The following is a 20360-nucleotide window of genomic DNA, read 5'->3' on the forward strand; positions in this document are numbered from 1 at the left end:
ACCCTTGCCACCTTCGTGTGATTTCTCCCATCTCTCCTTGCTCACACTTGTCAAGTATTTCTCTACACACTCCCCACCCCAGCTTCTGTTCTTTTTCCCCTGTGTCAGTAGCCTCATATTTTGTTACCAGGAGAAAAACTGCAAACAGTAGTGAAAGCTGAAGCCTCTTCCGTGTGATCTGCTGTATTTCTGCAGATCAGTTGTCATTCCCCTTTTTGCTTTATTTGTCGTGGGGGTTTTATTTTATTTTATTTTATTTTATTTTATTTTATTTTATTATTCTAATAACTGACAAAAATATTAGGTCTTTTTCTGAAAGGAGAGGACCTACTGAAATCTGCAGCTGTGTGACAGCTATTTGGTGTTTAAAGTAGTTTCCACTCATTTAGCCACAGCTCAGCTGCCTGTGTCAGTTTAATCTTCCAAAATTTTTGCAGTAGATTCAAATATAGAATGTATCTTTGTTTTATATTGTAATACAGTTGGAAAAACACTTGCAAAATGAATTTTCAGGCTGGTTACTTGTATTCCTATAAATCTGCCAGCATTTATTCACATTTTGAGCCTATTGGGGCCCTTCTAGTGAAGCAGAAGTACATCTTATATGGTTGAAGGACTCAGTTATGACTCTGTTCAGGGGTTCAAAGTAGGTGAAGGTGTACAAGATGTTTTAAGCTTCCTGTCTGTACCTGCATGGCAGCATCTGCACTTCTAATACAAAAGCCTGCAAGGTGCTAATTGCCTCCCTGGGGATTGCACGACATTTAACATCTTCTCTGTGTCATGTTCTCCTCTTTTGTCACACCAATAATTGCTGCTTTCGCTGGAAAGGGAGAAACTTAGGAAAGTTAAGTTCAACATGTTTTTGTTCATTTTGGGAAGTGACCATTTTCTGCTGTATGTTTTTTACCACTTCCTCTCTCCCCTCACCCCACTGCCGCGTGAGACAGCAGCAAAGACTTAGTGCTTCATGGGAAAAGAATATCCTAACGAGGCTGCAATATCATTCCATGGAGCCTTTAAAGTGAGGAGAACAGGATCTGAACGCTGTAAAACAATGTTTCTTTCTTCTACCATCACACGGATCCATATTTTTTGAGTTGTGCCTCTTCCTCCCATGGTTGTGTGATGTCCTTGGGGACTGACAACCTGTCACCATGAGCTTGACAGCTCCCAGCACAATGAGGCCAGCTTCACAGCTGCCTCCTTGACCCTCCCTAGGAAATAATACAATACACATTTTTTTATCAGAGATATAAGGCACAGGGCAGGGACTTCTGCATGGATGAAGGGAAAGGAGCTAGCCCTCATGACTTTTTCCCAGTCCCACTAAGACTGACCTGGCTCTGCACATGACCAGACAGCTGTAAAGCAGCACAAATATATTAAAGCAGCACCTTTCATTTCTCCTATCCACACATCCCATGTAAAGTTGTGATGCTTTATCCACCCACCCAGCATTAAAATACCTCCGCAAATTGTCTGGCTACGAATTCCACCCATCACGGGCCAACAGCAACACAGACTCCATCTGCAGTGAGAGTATTGAGTAAACTCTACTTCAGTGAACAGGGCTCTTTCCCTTTTTTTTATTTAATTAAACAAACTTGAGTTTTTCAATAAAGAAGGATGTAAAATAGTCTGACAGTGTAGCAAATAGAACAGCCAAAAGAGACAGAGCTGCTGGTTCAGCTTTTATTTTTTAACCATGGTAACTCCTGTCATAAGTCGCTTTGTTTTTCCTAAGACCTTGGCAGCAGGTTAGTGGTGGCATCAAGACCTAGGGTCCCAGACAGTCCCCAGAACTGATGTGACTAGAGGGGAATATGGCGCTAACCGTTCCTGGTGTGTTGACTGACAAAGATGGTCCAGCATGGTCACCACAATTTCTGCAAGACACTGAGATCTGGATATTGCCACCCAAATGGTTTTGGTAATTTGCTGGGGAAATTGCTTTGTAGGCAGCCATTTATCACATGGATGTTGTTGACTCCTGGAATTCCCATTGAAGAAGTATTATTTGCCCTCCTCTGCTGAAGGTTGCCAGGATGTTTTCATGAGAATTCTCCCGTTTTTGTGCTCTTAGGCTCCCACAGAGATCAATGCATGCTTTTTAATTATCATTAAGCTAAAGGAGTGCCATAGGAAACATTGTAGAAATCAGAGATGGTGGAGTGTTTTTGCTCTTTCTTTTTCAGCGCAAGCTAAGGGATTTAGAAATGTACTGTGCAACATGAATTTGGGGTTAAATAGAGTCTCTCACACATTTTAGAAAGGATGTCAAATCCACTGTGAACCGTGGATTTAAATTTACCTTGTCTTCATCCTCTGCTGAGCACAAGCCTTGTCAAATGCTCTGAGGAGCAAAACATTTTTGCCGGAGCTCTTCAGACTCCATTCCAGGGTAAAGTCTCCAGGATGTAGGATGGCACCTTGTTTAGCTGCTCACCATAAAGCACGGTTATTGGACTGAAGCCTGCAACCCTGTCAGTTCTTCTGCAGGAAATTCACTTCTGTACAAGGCATGCCCTTGAACAAGGATGAAAAAGATTTAGGGCCCATTCAGAGGCTACTGGCAGGATAGGGCTCACTTTGTTCATCACCTTGAGGAGTTACTGTTGGCTCTGGAGCACTTCTCAGATATTTGAGACATTACACCGAGAGATCAGGAGAAAACAAATAATTTTTTAAAAGTAACATGAAAAGGGAGACTGGTTCCAGCTAGTCCCACAGACGTTGCTTGCCAGAGCATGGAAAGGGTGGAACAACTTAGGGGGCCAGTAATGGGATACAGAGATTTGAACTGAGCTTAAGAGCTATCCAGCGGCCTGCTGTTTGGTCCTTCCAGACCAGTGAAAGGCACTGCTGCTAACATATGGATCAGGAAGGCTTCCTTCAGCCTGGATTACTGCCCCAGCCCTGGAAGACCCCTTTTCAGCTTTCTTGGCAAAGACCAGGAGTAGAAGAAGCTGCAGCTGCCAGGCTGGAGCTGCTCTGTAAACAGTTGGGAAGAAGAGATTCCTTCCTGCTTTGCTTTTCTGTTTTTTGCAAGGAATTGCCACTCCTATTTCTCTCTGTATGCCAGTAAGCACCTATGAGATGCAAAATTGCTTTTTGTTACACATGTGCATCTGTACTTAGAGTTTTGGTACCTTTTAATTATTTTCCAGCTTCCCTGTTACAATGTTCTTTTGGCTGATTTCTTCTCTCCCATTGCACATTTACATTCTATTTCACTCTTAATGAATTAGACCGTTGTCTACCGTTCCACAGTGTTTCCTCAAGTCATACCCAGCTGTTACTATTGTTATTCATAAGTTGAAAATCCTTGTTGCACCTGCCTCCTTTCTTACATCATCTTCACAATTATATCATGGCAACAGTTCCTTCTTTCCACAGCTTCTTGGATACCTTTTCTCGAATTTTGACTTTCTGATGTCTTGGTTCTCTAGATTTTGGCATAGACATCTGCCCATGCAACATGAAGGCACTGCAGCAATTCAGCCTTTCCCTCTCCTGTTCTTCCAGGGCTGAGGAACCTCTTCTCTCTTGCTTCAACCCCATCCTTTCTCTTGCTGTTTAGCTCTCAGATATTCTCTAAAAATACTGTAGGAGTTCAATCATACATCCTAAAGCAATGGCCAAGATCAAAGATGGAGCAGGGCTGAGAACAGTTCTCAGGTCATAGAATTATAGAATCATACATAGATCACTGAAGTTGAAAAAGACCTCTAAGATTATCAAGTAAGCACCACCACCATGTTCACCACTAAATCAAGTCTCCAAGTGCCAGATCAAAACATTTTTTGAATACTTCCAGTCAGGAGTGTGAACTTTATCCAGAACAGTCTAGGATAATGTTTTTAACTTGGTCTGTAAACCTCATAGCAAACAACAAACTCTAGTTTATTGACTGCAGCTGACGGGCTGTGAAGGGAACTTAAAGCAAGCCAGTTCTTTGGACTTTGCAATTCATCCAAGAATAACCTGCATCTTTCTAGAAAAGAGAGGTTCACCAGCTGAAAGATATTTGGAAGTGGTGAGGTGGAGACAGAGCTATCTTCACTGGGAAACTCATAACTGGGAATGTTGGTTTTCATCCTTGCTCAGTACTTTGCTGCTATGGTAATGTGGCTTTCTAAGTCTCCTTGCACACACAGCTAAACACGAGTTGTATGAACAGCTCCTTTTTGTATTGCTGTGCACTGAATCAAAATGTATTCCTGTTCTTACCTTTGAAGTAGATACCTTTGATCTTTGGAAATGCAAAGGCACTGGAGGTATGAGAAGTATAATTACGCCACTCTGAATAACCCCAGGACAATGAAGTTAAAACTCCATTTCTTACAGGAACATTGCTGCTCTATGTAACATCTATAGTGGTCAAGGCTTCTGTACTTCACAGAACCTCGGAATATGCTGAGTTGAAAGGGATCCACAAGGACCATCAAATCCAACCCTTATCCCTGCATAGGACCATCCCCAAGAGTAACACCATGTGCCTGAGAGCATCACCCAAATGCTTCTTGAACTCTGGAAGGCTTGGTGCTGTGACCACTTCCCTGGGGAGCCTGTTCCAGTGTCCAGCCACTCTCTGAGTGAAGAACCTTTTTCTAACATCCAACCTAAACCTCCCTTGACACAACTTCAGGCCGTTCCCTCAGGTCCTGTCCCTGGTCACCACAGAGAAGAGATCAGTGCCTGCCACTCCTCTTCCTCTCACAGAGAAGTTGTAACTACAGTGAGGTCTCCCCTCAGTCTCCTCTTCCCCAGGCTGAACAGACCAAGTGCCCTCAGCTGCTCCTCGTACAGCTTCCCCTCTGGCATCATTGTCCCGGCTGGGAGGTCTGTAATAGGCTGCCATGATGACATCCACATTACTTGTTTGCCCCTTGATTATTACCCAGAGACTCTCAACTGGGCCATTGCCAACTGTAGCTCCATACATTCTAACCCTTCTATTATATACAGTGCCACTCTGCCTCTTCTGCCCTGACAATGCCTGCTGAAGAGCTTGTAACAATCCAAAAGGGCACTCCAGTCACAGGTCTTATCCCACCAGGTTTCACTTATGCAGGTCATGTCAAATCTCTGGTACTGGGCCAAAGCTTCCAACTCCTCTTGTTGTTCCTCAGACTGCATTTATTCATGTAGTAACATTTCAGGTGTGGCACATTGTAGCTCAAGAAGCAGATTGAGGGATCCCATTAGTGCATGTTTCTTCAAGTTTTGGCACATCATCCCATTTCTCATTACTGGTTTTGTCCCTTTTTCCTGTCCTAGCTAGTTTAAAGCTATCAACAAGCCCCACTAGCTCCTCTACTAGAAGTTCTTTTCCCCCTGACAAAGCTGCATCCCGTCAGATGTCAGTAGACCAGGCGTTGAGTAGATCATCCCTTGGTTAAAAAGCTCAAGATTTTTCTGAGTCACCCATTTACCTGATGGATGTGTCCTTGCCAATGTTATTCCTTGTTCCCACAAGAATCAAGGAAATTTCTACCTGTGCTCCTGATCCCTCTGCCACCTGCCCCAGAGCACCTGAAGTCTCTTTTGATTGGCCTTGGACTTCTCTTTGTTATTTTGTGACTTCCAGTTTGAATAGCCAATAGAGGAGAGTAATCAGGAGGCCTTACTAGACTGGAGAGTATTCCAGTAATGTTTCTTACCCAAGCCCCTGAGAGTCAGCAGACTTCCCTGTGAGCTGGATCTGGTCTGTATATTAGACTCTCCGTTCCCCTTAGAAGGGAGTCTCCTATTACAACTACCCTTCTTTTCCTCTTAGCAGAGGAGGCCTTGATGCAGTGTACAGGTGGTGGTGTTTTAGGAAGCTCTACTACCCCAGAAAGACCTCTGTCCACCTCATCAGTGGTCTGTCTTCTAGTTCCAAAGCCTCATACCTGTAGAAGACACCAGTCCTATCAGTCAAATTTTGAGAAGGAACCTTTCTCCTCGTATGTGCAGTGACCAGCTTCAAGCCTTCGTCTTTTAACCCCTTGATGCCCAGTACTACAAAAGACTTTCAAAGCAATATTAGTGGAGATTAGATAGATAGATAGATAGATAGATAGATAGATAGATAGATAGATAGATAGATAGATAGATAAAGTTGCCCTTTATTAGAAGCTTCTAAGGTGCACACCAAAAGTATGCACATCAGCCAAATGTTACAGTTTTTATAACTTTCAGTAATTAACATATTTGATAACTATAATCAACCGGTGGTACCATTTCCCCTGGTGCCCACCATCAGAACTCTTCAGAACTGCCCCTTGGAGCCCCTCCAACGGCTATGAGCTGACTCCTCTGTTTTGACTACAAGCGATCTTATTGTCTCAGTTGGAGTTCTTGCAGGTGTTCTTCAAAACAGCATGTCCTTGGTAATATGTGTCTAACAGAATTTCAGGAATGTGTAAGAAAATGTTCAGCAACCTCCAAATGCCACCTAAATTCAACTTAGGTAACTCCATGAAAATCTATAAAATCCTTAGGTATTGCCCTGCAGGGTTCTGAGTCCACCTGTTTCTCAACTACAGTGTATGTTTAAGACTTGCAAGAGTCTTAGGTCTGTAGCGTCTCTGAAAATTATCACTCTCTCTCTTGCTCATTCGCCCCAATACTACAAAACCTGTTCACTTCTTCCCATAGCTCTTTCACCTGGCCACACAGTTCATTTCATCTTAGGGAAGAGTTTAACCTCCAACACCTGCAGTAAACTCAGATAAAAACTCTGTTTTCCACCATGTCGACAGAACATCCATATCTTTTCTACAAGTGCTGTTTTTTGATATGCATGACAACAAAGGTCACTATATCCTACGTTTGATAAGCAGAGTACCTTGCAAACATTACTTGCAACTAATTGTCATTCTGTAGGTTACATCTGCTGTAGCAGTCTAAAACCTAGATTTGAGATACGGACAGTATTCCTTCACTGTGTTCAAAAGTACCATTCTTCTACCCCTCTCTTCACTGAAGCCAACAGACACAATGCTAGGACAACTCTTTGCTTTAAAAATTATCACTTATCCAGAGGCAATAAACAGCTGGATACTGTCCAGCATGGGCGGTCCCGTGGTGTAATGGTGAGCATTCCGGACTCTGGATCACAAGGTCATGAGTTTGAGTCTCAGTGGAGACCGTACCAGACAGTTCAATGCCTCCCTGTCATCCGATCCCATCAGATTTCAGATGCTCAGCAGGGTCAGCCCCAGTTAGTACTGGGTGCTGTAGACAGTTCTGAGGACTTCACTGTCACTGTCCAAGCTCACTCGACCGTGGCAGATGGACCTCAGGACTGAAACGGTGGGGCCAGTTCTGCGCACACTGTGCCTCACCTAAAAAATCCACTGCGCAGGCTCGAAGGGCACACCCACGTGGGGAGAGCCCTGCCCAAATCTCCGTTTGTGAAGTTTGGCCATACATATACATACATACTCTCCAGCATGATGTAAAGAGGTGTTTGGTGAAACAAGGCTGGTCTTTCTAATTTAAACTCTTTCCAGTTTCCTAATGCTCCATCTCTTTCCTGTAGGTTCACAACAGAAACCTGCTGTCACTTGACTTTGATCGTGTGACAAGGACAGAGAAAATCTATGATGACCACCGCAAGTTCACGCTTCGCATCCTCTACGACCAGGCAGGGAGGCCCAGTCTCTGGTCACCCAGCAGCAGACTGAACGGGGTCAATGTCACCTATTCCCCAGGAGGACACATTGCAGGGATTCAGAGGGGCACGATGTCAGAAAGGATGGAGTACGACCAGTCTGGCAGAATTACATCCAGGATCTTTGCTGATGGCAAATCATGGAGCTACACTTACTTGGAGAAGGTAAGAATCCTCTTAACACTCAGAGACAGTGCATTTGAAGCACATGGGCTTTACTCCTTTGACATCAGTACAGCTGCACTCCTTCACATCTTTTTGAAGCTCAATCTTCCTTTGTTAACTTAACTGAAATATAAAATATTCAGGTAAAGTCAGCAGAGTGAACAGCAGGAATTTCCAGTAGGATTTTCCATGTGAAAACAACCAATACACTCTAACACCCTGCTGCCTTTGAGTGGCCCATTCCTGCTTTATAGAAAATACACATAATGAAAAAGCATGAGGCCTGAATCCAGCCACACTGTTGTAGTACGCTTTGTCCTGGAGTCTGCACTCTGTAGATTTGCATGGGACTTAATTTTCCTGGTTATTGCCATTTATTGTTACACCGCCCAGTGACCTGTAGATCCGTATGCTATATATATAGCTGAGGCTTGAATTTTTTATTCCTGGTTCTTTTGTAGAGTCTATTGTTATCCCTAACACAGTTTAAGGAAACTGTAGTACCATAACTTTCAAAGAGGAAAAAATATCAGCTTGCTCCTTGTATTATGCAGTCTATGTGGATTTTTTGTTATATGCAGAAAAATCCCAGAATAAACAAGCATGCAGGCAGAAGTTGGGAGTAAGGAGATAACAGAGGATAAGGTGATACAATGAGTTAATTCAGCATTGGAAGGTGTTAGGGGATACTTTTTCAAGTATGTTTAAGTAGCTCTACCAATTTTATGTATTTAGTCTGTGAAACTTTTTGGCACAGGGAATTTGGGTAGAGACAGTCAGCTACAGGGTATTGATTTGAACAACTGAGCATTCTGAAGTTCAGCCTTCCTCACTATATTGACTGCTTCTTTCTCTGACCCACTCCTGCTTGGGAATACTCAATGTGCCATGTAGCTCCTTACCTCTCATTGTTTAATTCCATGGGTGCAGAGATTTGTCTCAATTGCCCTGCTCTTTGGATTGAAGAATTTTACAGGTTTTGTGAGAGTATAGTTTTGTTCATAAAAGAGGAATATAACCTATATTTTGCTTCTTTTCATCCAGTCCATGGTGCTGCTCCTTCACAGCCAGAGACAGTACATCTTTGAGTTTGACAAGAATGACCGGTTGTCATCGGTGACCATGCCCAACGTTGCCCGTCAAACTTTAGAAACCATTCGCTCCATTGGCTACTACAGAAACATTTATCGACCACCAGAAGGCAACGCCTCAGTAATTCAGGATTTCACAGAGGATGAGCAGCTCCTCCACACTCTGTACTTAGGCACAGGGAGACGTGTCATTTACAAGTATGGAAAGTTGTCCAAGTTAGCTGAGATGCTCTATGACACCACAAAGATCAGTTTCACCTATGATGAAACTGCTGGCATGCTGAAGACCATCAACTTGCAGAATGAAGGGTTTACCTGTACAATCAGGTACAGACAGATAGGACCTCTCATTGATCGACAGATTTTCCGCTTCACTGAGGAAGGCATGGTGAATGCACGCTTTGACTATAATTATGACAACAGCTTTAGGGTGACCAGCATGCAAGCAGTCATCAATGAGACACCTTTACCTATTGATCTCTACAGGTATGATGACGTGTCAGGCAAAACTGAGCAATTTGGTAAATTTGGAGTAATTTACTATGATATCAACCAGATTATCACCACTGCTGTCATGACCCACACTAAACATTTTGACGCCTATGGCAGGATGAAGGAGGTTCAGTATGAGATATTCCGGTCTCTCATGTACTGGATGACTGTGCAGTATGACAACATGGGGAGAGTGGTTAAGAAAGAGCTGAAGGTTGGCCCTTATGCAAACACAACTAGGTATTCCTATGAATATGATGCTGATGGCCAGTTGCAGACAGTGTCTATCAATGACAAACCACTCTGGCGTTACAGCTATGACCTAAATGGAAACCTCCATTTGTTGAGTCCAGGGAATAGTGCCCGCCTTACACCCCTCAGGTATGACCTCAGAGACAGGATTACTAGACTGGGGGATGTGCAGTACAAAATGGATGAAGATGGCTTCCTGAAGCAAAGGGGCAATGATATTTTTGAGTACAATTCAGCTGGCCTGCTCATCAAAGCCTACAATAAAGCTAGTGGGTGGAGTGTGAAGTACCGCTACGATGGCCTAGGAAGGAGAGTCTCCAGCAAAACCAGCCATGGCCATCACTTGCAGTTCTTCTACGCAGATCTGACCAACCCAACCAAGGTTACCCATCTATACAACCACTCAAGCTCTGAGATCACATCTCTCTACTATGACCTCCAAGGCCACCTCTTTGCAATGGAGCTCAGCAGCGGTGATGAATTCTACATAGCCTGCGATAATATTGGCACTCCTTTGGCTGTCTTCAGTGGAACTGGCTTAATGATCAAGCAGATACTGTACACAGCATATGGGGAGATCTATATGGACACCAATCCCAACTTCCAGATCATCATTGGCTACCATGGAGGACTGTATGACCCCCTCACGAAGCTTATCCACATGGGACGGAGAGACTATGATGTGCTAGCAGGTCGTTGGACAAGTCCAGACCATGATATGTGGAAGCATTTGAGTAGCAATAATATAATGCCTTTCAACCTGTATATGTTCAAAAACAACAACCCCATTAGCAACTCTCAGGATATCAAATGTTACATGACAGGTAAGACATTTAAATTAATTAAGATTTTCACAACCTTGCCATCAGTGAATAGGTGTGATGGTTTAACCCCAGAAGGAACTAAGCCTCACACAACTGCTCAATCACTCCCCTGAGTGGGATGGGGGAGAAAACTGAAAAAGTGAGAAAACTCTTGGGTTGAGATGACGATGGTTTAACAGGAAAAGCAAAAGCTTCTTGTACAAGCAAAGCAAAACCAGGAATTGATTCACCACTTCTCATAGGCAGGCAGGTGTTCAGCCATCCTAAGGACAAAGGGCTCCATCACTTGGGAAGACAAACACCATCACTCCAAACGTCCTCTCCTTATCTGCTTCCCCCTGCTTTACAGCATGCTGAGGATGACACTATATGGTCTGAGATATTCCTTGGGTCAATTTGGATCAGATATCCCAACTGTGCCCCTCCCAACTCCTTGTGTACCCTCAGCCTCCTCGCTGGAGGAGTGGGGTGAGGAGTGGAAAAAGTCTTGACTCTGTATAAGTGCTGCTCAGCAATAATGAAAACATCCCTGTGTTATCAGCACCACTTCCAACAAAATCCAAAACACAGACCCGTAGTAGCTACTGTAAAGAAATTTATCCTAGCCAAAGCCAGTGCAATGGGTATCTCCTCTCTCAGAGTGCTCATCACCATGAGATTTTCCGGTCTTTAATACAATGGACACAAGTTTTAATTTGCCAGTTGACCCCTGTGTTCAGGGTATGTTTAATTCATTAGCATAGATGGAGATTGTAATTCCCAAACCTTTTTTCCTTATCTCATCTTTGTTGTTTGTTTTTTTTATTTTGATTCCAGATTTTCATCCCCTCAGATATCCCAAGTTTAGCTACCAATTAATGTCCTGATAACCTTTCTCTTTGTAGAGGGGCAGCTCTGTTTACACAGTTTTGCCTAAAGATTTATTTGCAACTAAACAAATGACATAGAGATTTGTTTTAGCACAATGGAAAAGCGACTTAAACCTTTCATTACAGCCAGCCGTTTCAGAGTGGCTGCATGACGACTACACTACCAACTATGTAGTTCAAAGTTAATCTGCCCCAAAGAATTAACAGATTCTACAAAAAATCAATAAAATCAGGTGCTTTAGAGTTAAAGGCCAGATTTTGGGGCACACCTACCCCACAGCTTGACATAATCTCTGAACTGCTTCCCCTGCGACTTTGTAAAATTGCAGTAATGTGAGCTCTATGTATGGGGGATTTTTTACAAAAAAAATCCTTTTGTATGTTAAATGTACTTCTTACATTCATAGAAACATAGAATCATTTATTGTGGAAAAGACCTTTAAAATTATCAAGTCCAACTATTAACCCCTCACTACCAAGTCTACCACTAAACCATGCCTCCAAGTGCCACATGTACACATCTTTTAAATCCTTCCAGGGATGGTGACTCCACCACTGCCCTGGGCAGCCTCTTTCAGTGCTTGACAACCCTGTCTGTAAAGAAATTTTTCCCAGCATCCAATCTAAACCTCCACTGGCATAACATGGGGCCATTTCCTCTTGTCCTATTGCTTGTTACTTGGGAGAAGAGACTGATCCCCACCTCACTGGAACCTTCTTTCAGGGAGCTGCAGAGAGAAAAAAGGTACCCCCTCATCCTCCTTTTCTCTAGCCTGAACACCTCGAGCTCCGTCAACATGCCTTCATCAGACTCATGCTTCAGACCCTTTCCCAGCTGTGTTTTCCTTTTCTTGACACGTTCCAGCACCTCAATGTCTTTCTTGTCAGGAGGGACCCAAAAGTGAACACAGCACTCAAGGTGCAGCCTCACCAGTGCCAAGTTCATGGGGACAATCACTGCCCTGGTACTGCTGTACACATTATTTCTGATACAAGCCAGAATGTCCTTGGCCTTCTTGGCCGCCTGGGCACACTTTCATCTTAGTTGCCATCCCCCTACCTGTACTGAAATAGTAGAGTGAAGGACCTCACTATCCTTCCATCCCTCTAGCATTGGTGTGCTGCCCCCAGGATTGTCTCTAGTCAGCTTGGTTTTATCCTTTTCCCCCAAGTGTCATACTAGTTTCATACTGTGTCAACACTGGTAGCAATATTTAGGAGGACTGTTTTGGGGGGACTCTTTTCTAGATAGTTCCCTTTGGAAAAACAGGTGCCACAATCACAAATCAATTGTATGTACACACAATCAAGTATGTACATACTTCTTGAGTTGGAATCAATTTTTAAATGCTTCTCCTACATCTATCATAACTTTTCCACATTTAACAATAAGTGCTTTCCCCTGAGTTATGAGATTGACTTAGTAGCAAATAAATACTACACAGTGAAAATCCTGGGTTCTATTCTGCTTGTCTTACTAGCCATTAGGGTTCCTGCTTTCAGATTCTTCTGCAATAAACATAAGGATTAGATTGTGGGTTTCTTTAATTAAAAGCTGTTTTCTCCAGAGCCGAGAAGATGATGCCACAAGGGAAGTAAAACCTGTCAAAAGATACAGGCTAAGAACCTGTGTGTTGGCCTCACTCTGATAATTAAGGCTGGCAGAAATACCTCAAGATAACTTTTCCTATCAGAAAGTGCTCATTTGTCAAAACTGAATTTGTTTATGGGAGAGACCTGACCGTGAGAGATTTCTCAGCAGAAAGGTTGTAAACATTTCTCAAAATTGTTTAAATGACAAATTCCAAAACAGCCTAAAATAAAAAAATTCCTTTGGGGTATTCAGCCTCTTCAAGTTAAGTGTTAACTAGTGATTGAAAAATGGAAAAGGAAAACCAAGAATTCAAAACCAAAATGCAAGTTAGTTTGAAATTGTCTTGAACTGATCTAGTTTTTAAACTGTTTCTTTGTGACATATTAACAGATTTTTGTTTTCCTGCTCACATTAAGACAGGACAATTTTTTTTCTAGCCATGTCTTGGAACAGGTGCAGAGCTTCCCACACAGCTCTGACAATAAAATCAAAATTTCCAAATCTGATACACTAATATTTTATATGCACCAAATAACTTTTTGCATGGTCTTGTAAGTTCTATTTTTTAGTTTTTCAAGAATACAGAGCCCAAATACATTTTTAAAATTTCTCCTCTCCCAGTGCATGGAAGAAGGAGGCCATGCTATGGGATCAGTGCTCTGACACAAAGCTGATGCCACAGCATTTCTGTTCAAGCTTTCAGGCACCTTGTGAGCAGGACCCATGATGAGAGTGCCATTGTCCTCACAACCAAATCTGCCCCTATTTTGTCACAGGGATCCATTTTCTGTCCCTCCATTCGTACCCTGGGACCTGGTGTCCTTAGGGTAGCTCAGTGCCCAGGACATGGGTGACCAACACATGCATTGATCACAGTGATGAGGTGTCTGAGCTTATGGATACAAATTGGAGGCATTTGGAGGGGAGAGTAGGAGAAGCAGGTATTTATGTTTTGAGAGGCCCATTGTTAAACATGAATATTTTAGTGATTGTACACTTCATGGCACAGAGCTTTGCTGCCAGCTTCAGCAATCCTGATGGATTGAACTGACATTTCCATTACATGTGTCTGCATTAAGCACTCTTTCTCTTTGCCCTCAAATGAATTTACTATGAAATGTGTTGGCAGGGTTACTGTAGCTGAAAAAAACCCTCTGTGATGTGAAATGTACTTTTCTGTCAAAAAAGTTGTCACTGCCTCTTGGCAAATTAGTATTTTCCCCTGTTTTCTCAGTTCCACACCTTCCTCCCATGGGTTTGATTGGGTTTGGGTTTTGTTTTGTTCTGGGTATTCCAACACCTCTTCCTAAAAAGAACAAACTCTTAATTGCAAATATGTCAAAAGTCAGTTTTCTGAGAAGTATCAAAAAAACCTGTCTTGGTTATTTCCAGACATGTTACATATTTTCAGCAGTTCAGCATCTATATTTTGTATTCTTTTTCACATTTTTAAGTGCTTGGAAAACAGTTCCCGCACCAATGCTGACCTTCACTGTTTTACTTTGTTGCCCTGACCACCTGGTCCACAATATGTACATCAAAGATCTTCATCTGAGATGAGAAGGCTTTGGAAGCAGGCTGGCTTAGCACTAAGCAACAAAATAATCAAATGAGCCTTTTCATTTCTTTGCTTCTCCCCACAGCCTCTCTGTTTCAAAGGCACTCCAAAAACAATCTGTACACTGAGTGAACAGAAGTGTTTTTATTACAGAAATCCTCCCCCTTCCACATGGATTGTCACAAGGGCTTCTTGGACATCTGCCCAATCGCAACATTTTGGCCTGCAGGAAAACAAGCAACAGATAGTGTGTTTGTTTGGCTCCTGATTCTCCAGTCATCTGGAAGTGCCTTATTTGCCACTTGCATCCATAATTTCTTTTCCAACCAGTTCTTCAAAACATTCATTTAGGCTTGTGGGAATAGAGAAAAAATATTCAGAGATGCGTATTTGATTATTTAAATTGATTCCTTCTTCAGACCGTTTCAACAACATTTATTGAGTTTAGAAAAATTAAAATAAAGCCCTTTGCACTTCCAGCTTGAAGAAGAGCAATCACCAAAACAATTTCAGTTACATCCAAACATTCAGGACTCTTGGGAGCTGATATTAGTTAAACTTTACCTTCATACCTTTCTTTTTCTTGCAATTGCTATTTTTTTTCCAAATGCACACAGTATTGCTTAGGGACTGTAGCAGGTGTGTCCTCTGGAGTTCAGTGAAGGCAAACAAGGTGAGATCATCAAATGCTCTGAAGTTAAGGGGGGAAGTGATGCTGATCTCAAGCAGATCAGGGACTTACTCAACCCCATCATTATTTCTTCCGGTGGGTTAACTTTCAGCTGCTATTCCTAGTAGCTGTGCCCTCAAAAATCAAGCAAGACTTCATAATCTGCTGGCAAGTGAATTCAGGATTGATGTCCCAAATGGCTGGTTTTCCATCATAAGCCCTTCAGTGCCAGTAGTCCCTCTTTTGCAGAAGACAATAGTTTATCACTAATAGAGAGCAGTTTTTTTACTGTCCATGGACTTCTTTAAGCGGTTGTAAAATGTACCCAAGCAAAGTAGTCTTGCATCTGTACACTTATTTTCATTATAATGTACCTTGCAGGTAGTTTGAAGGCTGACTGTAAATGTCAGTATGAAAGATGACATATGACTCATTTAATACTCAGACTGAGCCTCTTATGAAAAATGCCAGGAAACCAGGACTGAGGTGGACATGCCATGGAAAAAGCAGAAGATATGTCCAGATCCTCTTCCATGAGCTGTCCATCCAGGACATCCTGGTATTCTGGCTCACATAACTCTAAATTTAGTCTTCAGCCTGCAGGCTTGGAGACTCCTCAGTGAGAGAAGTACTGTAAAAGAGATGTTCAGAGGTGACTGTAGAAGTGAATAACACTGCCCATTCAGCTGAAGCATCTCAGCCTCCAAGTGTATTGCTAGTGCTACACTTCTGCTGCATACCTTCAAGAAGTGCCTGGTTGCTGATGATGAAGGGCAGACATGGAGCTGGCTTTGATTTGAGCCATTTGCTCCCTGCCAATGCTTCTGTTTCAGAGCTGGAAAGTGCAGAATTTGGCTCTGGTTTAAGGTGGAAAGACCAGCTTTTGGCACTCAGCTCTTTCAAGGACGATTAATATTTGTGTTCTTCACACAAAGTAGACACTCATCATTTTGGCCAGTCTGCTACAGTGCCAGCCACCATGGGGTCCTCCTCTAAGCCTTCTCCTGGGTAATCCTGCTTGAGAGATCAGATTATCTTATTTATGCTTCTCTTCCCTTCCAGATGTCAACAGTTGGCTGCTCACCTTTGGGTTCCAGCTACACAATGTCATCCCCGGCTACCCCAAGCCAGACGTGGATGCAATGGAGCCATCCTATGAGCTAATCCACACACAGATGAAAACCCAAGAATGGGACAATAGCAAGGTGATCCATGCAACTCTGTATTTTCGCATGCTTTTATCAACAGACTATGCACTTGCAGTTCAATGCCTCCCTGCCATCCCATCCCATCAGATCTCGGATGCTCAGCAGGGTCAGCCCCGGTCAGTACCGGGTGCTGTGACAGTCCCGAGGACTTCCCTGTCACTGTCCAAGCTCGCTCGGAAGTGGCAGATGGACCTCAGGACTGAAACGGTGGGGCCAGTTCTGCGCACGCTGTGCCTCACCTAAAACATCCACTGCGCAGGCTGGACGGGCACGTGGGGAGAGCCCTGCCCAAATCTGCATTCGTGAAGTTTGGCCATACAGATACATACATGCACTTGCAATCTCTATTGGAAAACTTTTATACCAGATACACTGGGAGATTAAGAGAGAGTCAGACCCCGTTCTAGTGTTGAAATCTGTATGAAAATCCCATCTTAAGCTCCCTATTGCCATGGTGCTTTTCCCTGAGATATTTTTTGGTGGTTGCTTAATTAAATGGTGTTATTGTTTCTGTCTCCCACAGAGTCTGTGTTACCACATACAGCAGACTAAATTCAAGGCCTTTGCACCAAAGATTCAAGGATTCATAGAAATAAATAAATAAAATTAAAAAAATAAAAAGAAAGCAAATCATGATGCAGAATCAGTTTTCACAGATTTATTTTTTTTTGTTCCAGAAATTTATTCAATCATTTTAGTCTTAAACAAGAAGTCCCAGTACTTCCCTAGGTAGCTGTTCTGTGTTGCAGAGAGTCTCACCAGAAAGGAGTTTTAGATGATATTAAACTTTCATTTTACCTGACTGGGTTTAATCCCAAGTAACCATGTCCTGCTGTTAAAAACAGGCGTGCATCCCAAGCCATTTTGGTAGATGATGATGCAAAATTCAAAGCTAAAATTGGCAAGAAAAGAGCTTTTGCAGCCCAATCATTTCCCTGTCTTCCTGTTGGGAATTACTCAGCTGAAAGACTGTTAAAGGCTAGAACACTGGATCAGGGTTCAGGAGCCCTGGGTTAACTCTCCGTCCTACTGCTTATTGGTGTATGACCTTGAAAGTCATTTACCTCTCAGGATACTCTTTCATCTCTTGGACTGATTGTATTCTGGGGTTGCTTTTATCTCTTTAGTCCGAATCCTCTTTACTCTGAACTCCTGCTTGCTGTTGCTGTGTGTTCAAACATTGCGAGAGCACTGAGGTGCCAAGGTGCATGGAGAGATCAGGACATGTTCTTAACATTTCTACTAATAAAATTGTAACAGTAGGCAATGGAATTGATTCCATCTGCTCTCCTAGCCTCTTTTTCTGTGACTTCACTGAAATCTTGATGTTCTGTGGCAGATTCTTGAGGTCCTGTACACACCTTAAACCAGGACATCACATCTCAACCACAAAAGTTATCACTCAGAGGTACAAACATGATGCTGTGGATTGATAATAGTCGTGTGTCAGTCCACACTTGGTACTCAGCCTCATAGCTATGGTGAAGACAAGTTCAAATGTACCAGCTTCAACTTCAATGAGAGATTTGTATTAAGTATCACTTAATAATAGAGGAGTGCCAAAATTATGCCTTTTGCTACCATGACTGAGTTGATGGTTGAAAACTGTTACACTGCAGTAACTCAGTTGTGTTTTGGAGCTCAGAGACTCCTTTCTGATTCTTCTTCCTTTGGATTAAACAACAAAATGCTAATAGAGGTTATTTCTGTAATGAGAGAGAGCCTCAGGATATTTCCCCCTCTCTGATGTATACAATCTCCTCAGGCAAAGCTTAGAGAAGACAAACAGGGAAAGCTCATTCAGAGACTGCACAGAAGATTGTGTCTGAATTGTTATGTGCAGTAGATAATAACCCTCACAGAACCACCATGGAAATTATTATTATTGGTACTGTTATTATAATATTATCATTAGTTCATTAGCATTATTCAACTTACTGAATAGCCAAGTAACAGCTTGAGTGGCAGCTTGAGATGAAGACTGACCTTTGCTCATACAGACAGATGAGCTGGAAATAAAACCAAGGAGACCCTCCCTTCCATCCACCCGTTTTAGGGGAGTCTGCCTGAATGAACAATAAGAAGAAAAGAAAATTTCCATGTCCCTCCCAGGTTTTTAAAGCCTGAAGCTACAGTGAGGACTGTACAGGGACCTGCTTGTTAAAACAAGGCTTTATACGGCCATCATGCTTCCAGAGTCACTCTACACTCACATGTTGAAAGTGGAATTTAACCATTGCAGGCTGTTTCATATTCTTCCCCTGTGTTATGACAGGAACAAAACATGAGCATTTTATTGCCATGTACAGTTGCAGGATCATGCTGTGAAAGTAAGTGGCTCTTAAATGCGATAGAGCAGGATTCCCTTCCTTTCTGCCACACCCAGCATATTGTAAGCACATATTTGCATAAAACAAATTCCTTCATATATGATACCTGAATACATGATCCATTTTCTCCTACACCTCTCCATGCATCCAACACGATGTTTCACATAAAGTTCTATTCACTCCCAACCCTTGCCAGCCAAACCAGGTCCCAGACACAAGCCAGCCCTCCTTCCTACTGTTTATTCATTTATTCATGAGACATGTGGAAGAAAACATAAACTTTTGAAAATTTCACATAGCAAATGACAGAATTAAACATAGGTAAATGAAAGCACAGGAAGCATTTTTAGATAATAAGGCTGGTCAAACTGTGAAATGGTCTTCCAGAGCACACAGAGTAAGCCTCCGATCTTTCGTCATTTAAAAGTAGCCTGGACAAAACATTGGTCGCTGAATCATATATAACTTTCTCATGTCTTCTGATCCCTAGCTTTTCTGGATCACATACCTCCTTGTGATAGACCAAAGTATATTTGAGCTACTTTACTGGCTTTGCAGATCAAAGCTGTGGCCCAGCAGATTGAGTCAGTTCTTTTACCAGAGAGGAATGACTAACAGGAACACAACAGCAAAGCAACAAACTCCCTATCAGTGGCTGCTTCCTCTCTCTTCAGAGTACATAACCAGAGGGCCCTAGCATCTCCTTCCAAAATGTTTTTGGTACTTGCCTTGCAAGTCTGGAAGATAGGAGAGATAATTCTGACTCTGAGCATCCACCACCTCAAAAACAGCCAGCGTGTCATAAACATTGCACTAAGCCCCTGCAGCTCTGAAGTGACATTTAAAATCCAATACTCTGTTCTGCAGCCCTTCCCTGTCCCCTCCTCCCTACAACCATGAGGCTGTCACTAAATTGTTTGTTGAACAAGTTCAGTGTTATTGGTCACCAGGGGACTCTGAGTGACCTCTGGCATATTGTGGAACTGCTGCACCTGAATCCAATTTCTCTTCTAGTTTTTTTTTTCCCTTCCCTTTTGTCTTGTTGAACTGTCAGGTAATTGTTGGAGCCAGAACAGCTCTATTTCCAGGGAGGGGTGTTTTGGAGTCAGCACTTGTATCGTTATCGACATTGTGTTATTAACTACCCTTCTCTCCATCCCAAGAGCTCTGACTCCAGGAAGGATCCTGTTTTCTGCTGTGCCTGTTACAGGCTGTGCTGGAAGGAGTAGTTTTTGGCATCCCCTCTGGAGCAACATTTTGGAGGCAAGGGCTGCTCTGGGATGCTCAGCCAGGGAGTGAGCTATAGAGCTGTGCTTTCTGGCAGAGCTTCTCTCAAGGACAGTCTGTTTAAGGGGCTGGGTTTGCCACTGTTCATCATTCAGGGACGGCATCCTGACATTGTAGGTGCTTTGGCCTGCGCTTGGACTGTCACACTGTCTGCAAGTCTATCCATCAGCCCCTAGTTATGATTTGCAAATGTAGTGGCCAGTTTTCAAAGGCTCTAATGCAGGGGAGGGAGTTGAAGTCTCAAAGACATTAAGCTCTTGAGACTTTCAGAAAATGGATGAGCAATATGAAAACAGATGAGCAAGTGAAGGACGCAGATCCTCTTATTTCTCCACAGCTGAAATCTGCTTGATGAAC

The 20360-nt window shown here is 42.8% G+C and overlaps 1 protein-coding gene across 4 annotated transcripts in view; it reads left to right on the forward strand.

The window, feature by feature from the left end:
• The window catches only part of TENM4 (teneurin transmembrane protein 4), a 614726-nt gene that overhangs the window by 582792 nt on the left and 11574 nt on the right, over positions 1-20360 (forward strand). For all 4 annotated transcript variants that reach the window (XM_071556826.1, XM_071556796.1, XM_071556807.1 and 1 more), the window contains 3 exons: positions 7532-7828; positions 8873-10487; positions 16241-16383. In XM_071556826.1, the coding sequence (XP_071412927.1) occupies positions 7532-7828; positions 8873-10487; positions 16241-16383 (2055 nt within the window). The remainder of the gene's footprint in view (positions 1-7531; positions 7829-8872; positions 10488-16240; positions 16384-20360) is intronic.

This window comes from Pithys albifrons, chromosome 1 (genome assembly GCF_047495875.1).
Source record: "Pithys albifrons albifrons isolate INPA30051 chromosome 1, PitAlb_v1, whole genome shotgun sequence".
Taxonomy (NCBI): Eukaryota; Metazoa; Chordata; class Aves; order Passeriformes; family Thamnophilidae; genus Pithys; species Pithys albifrons.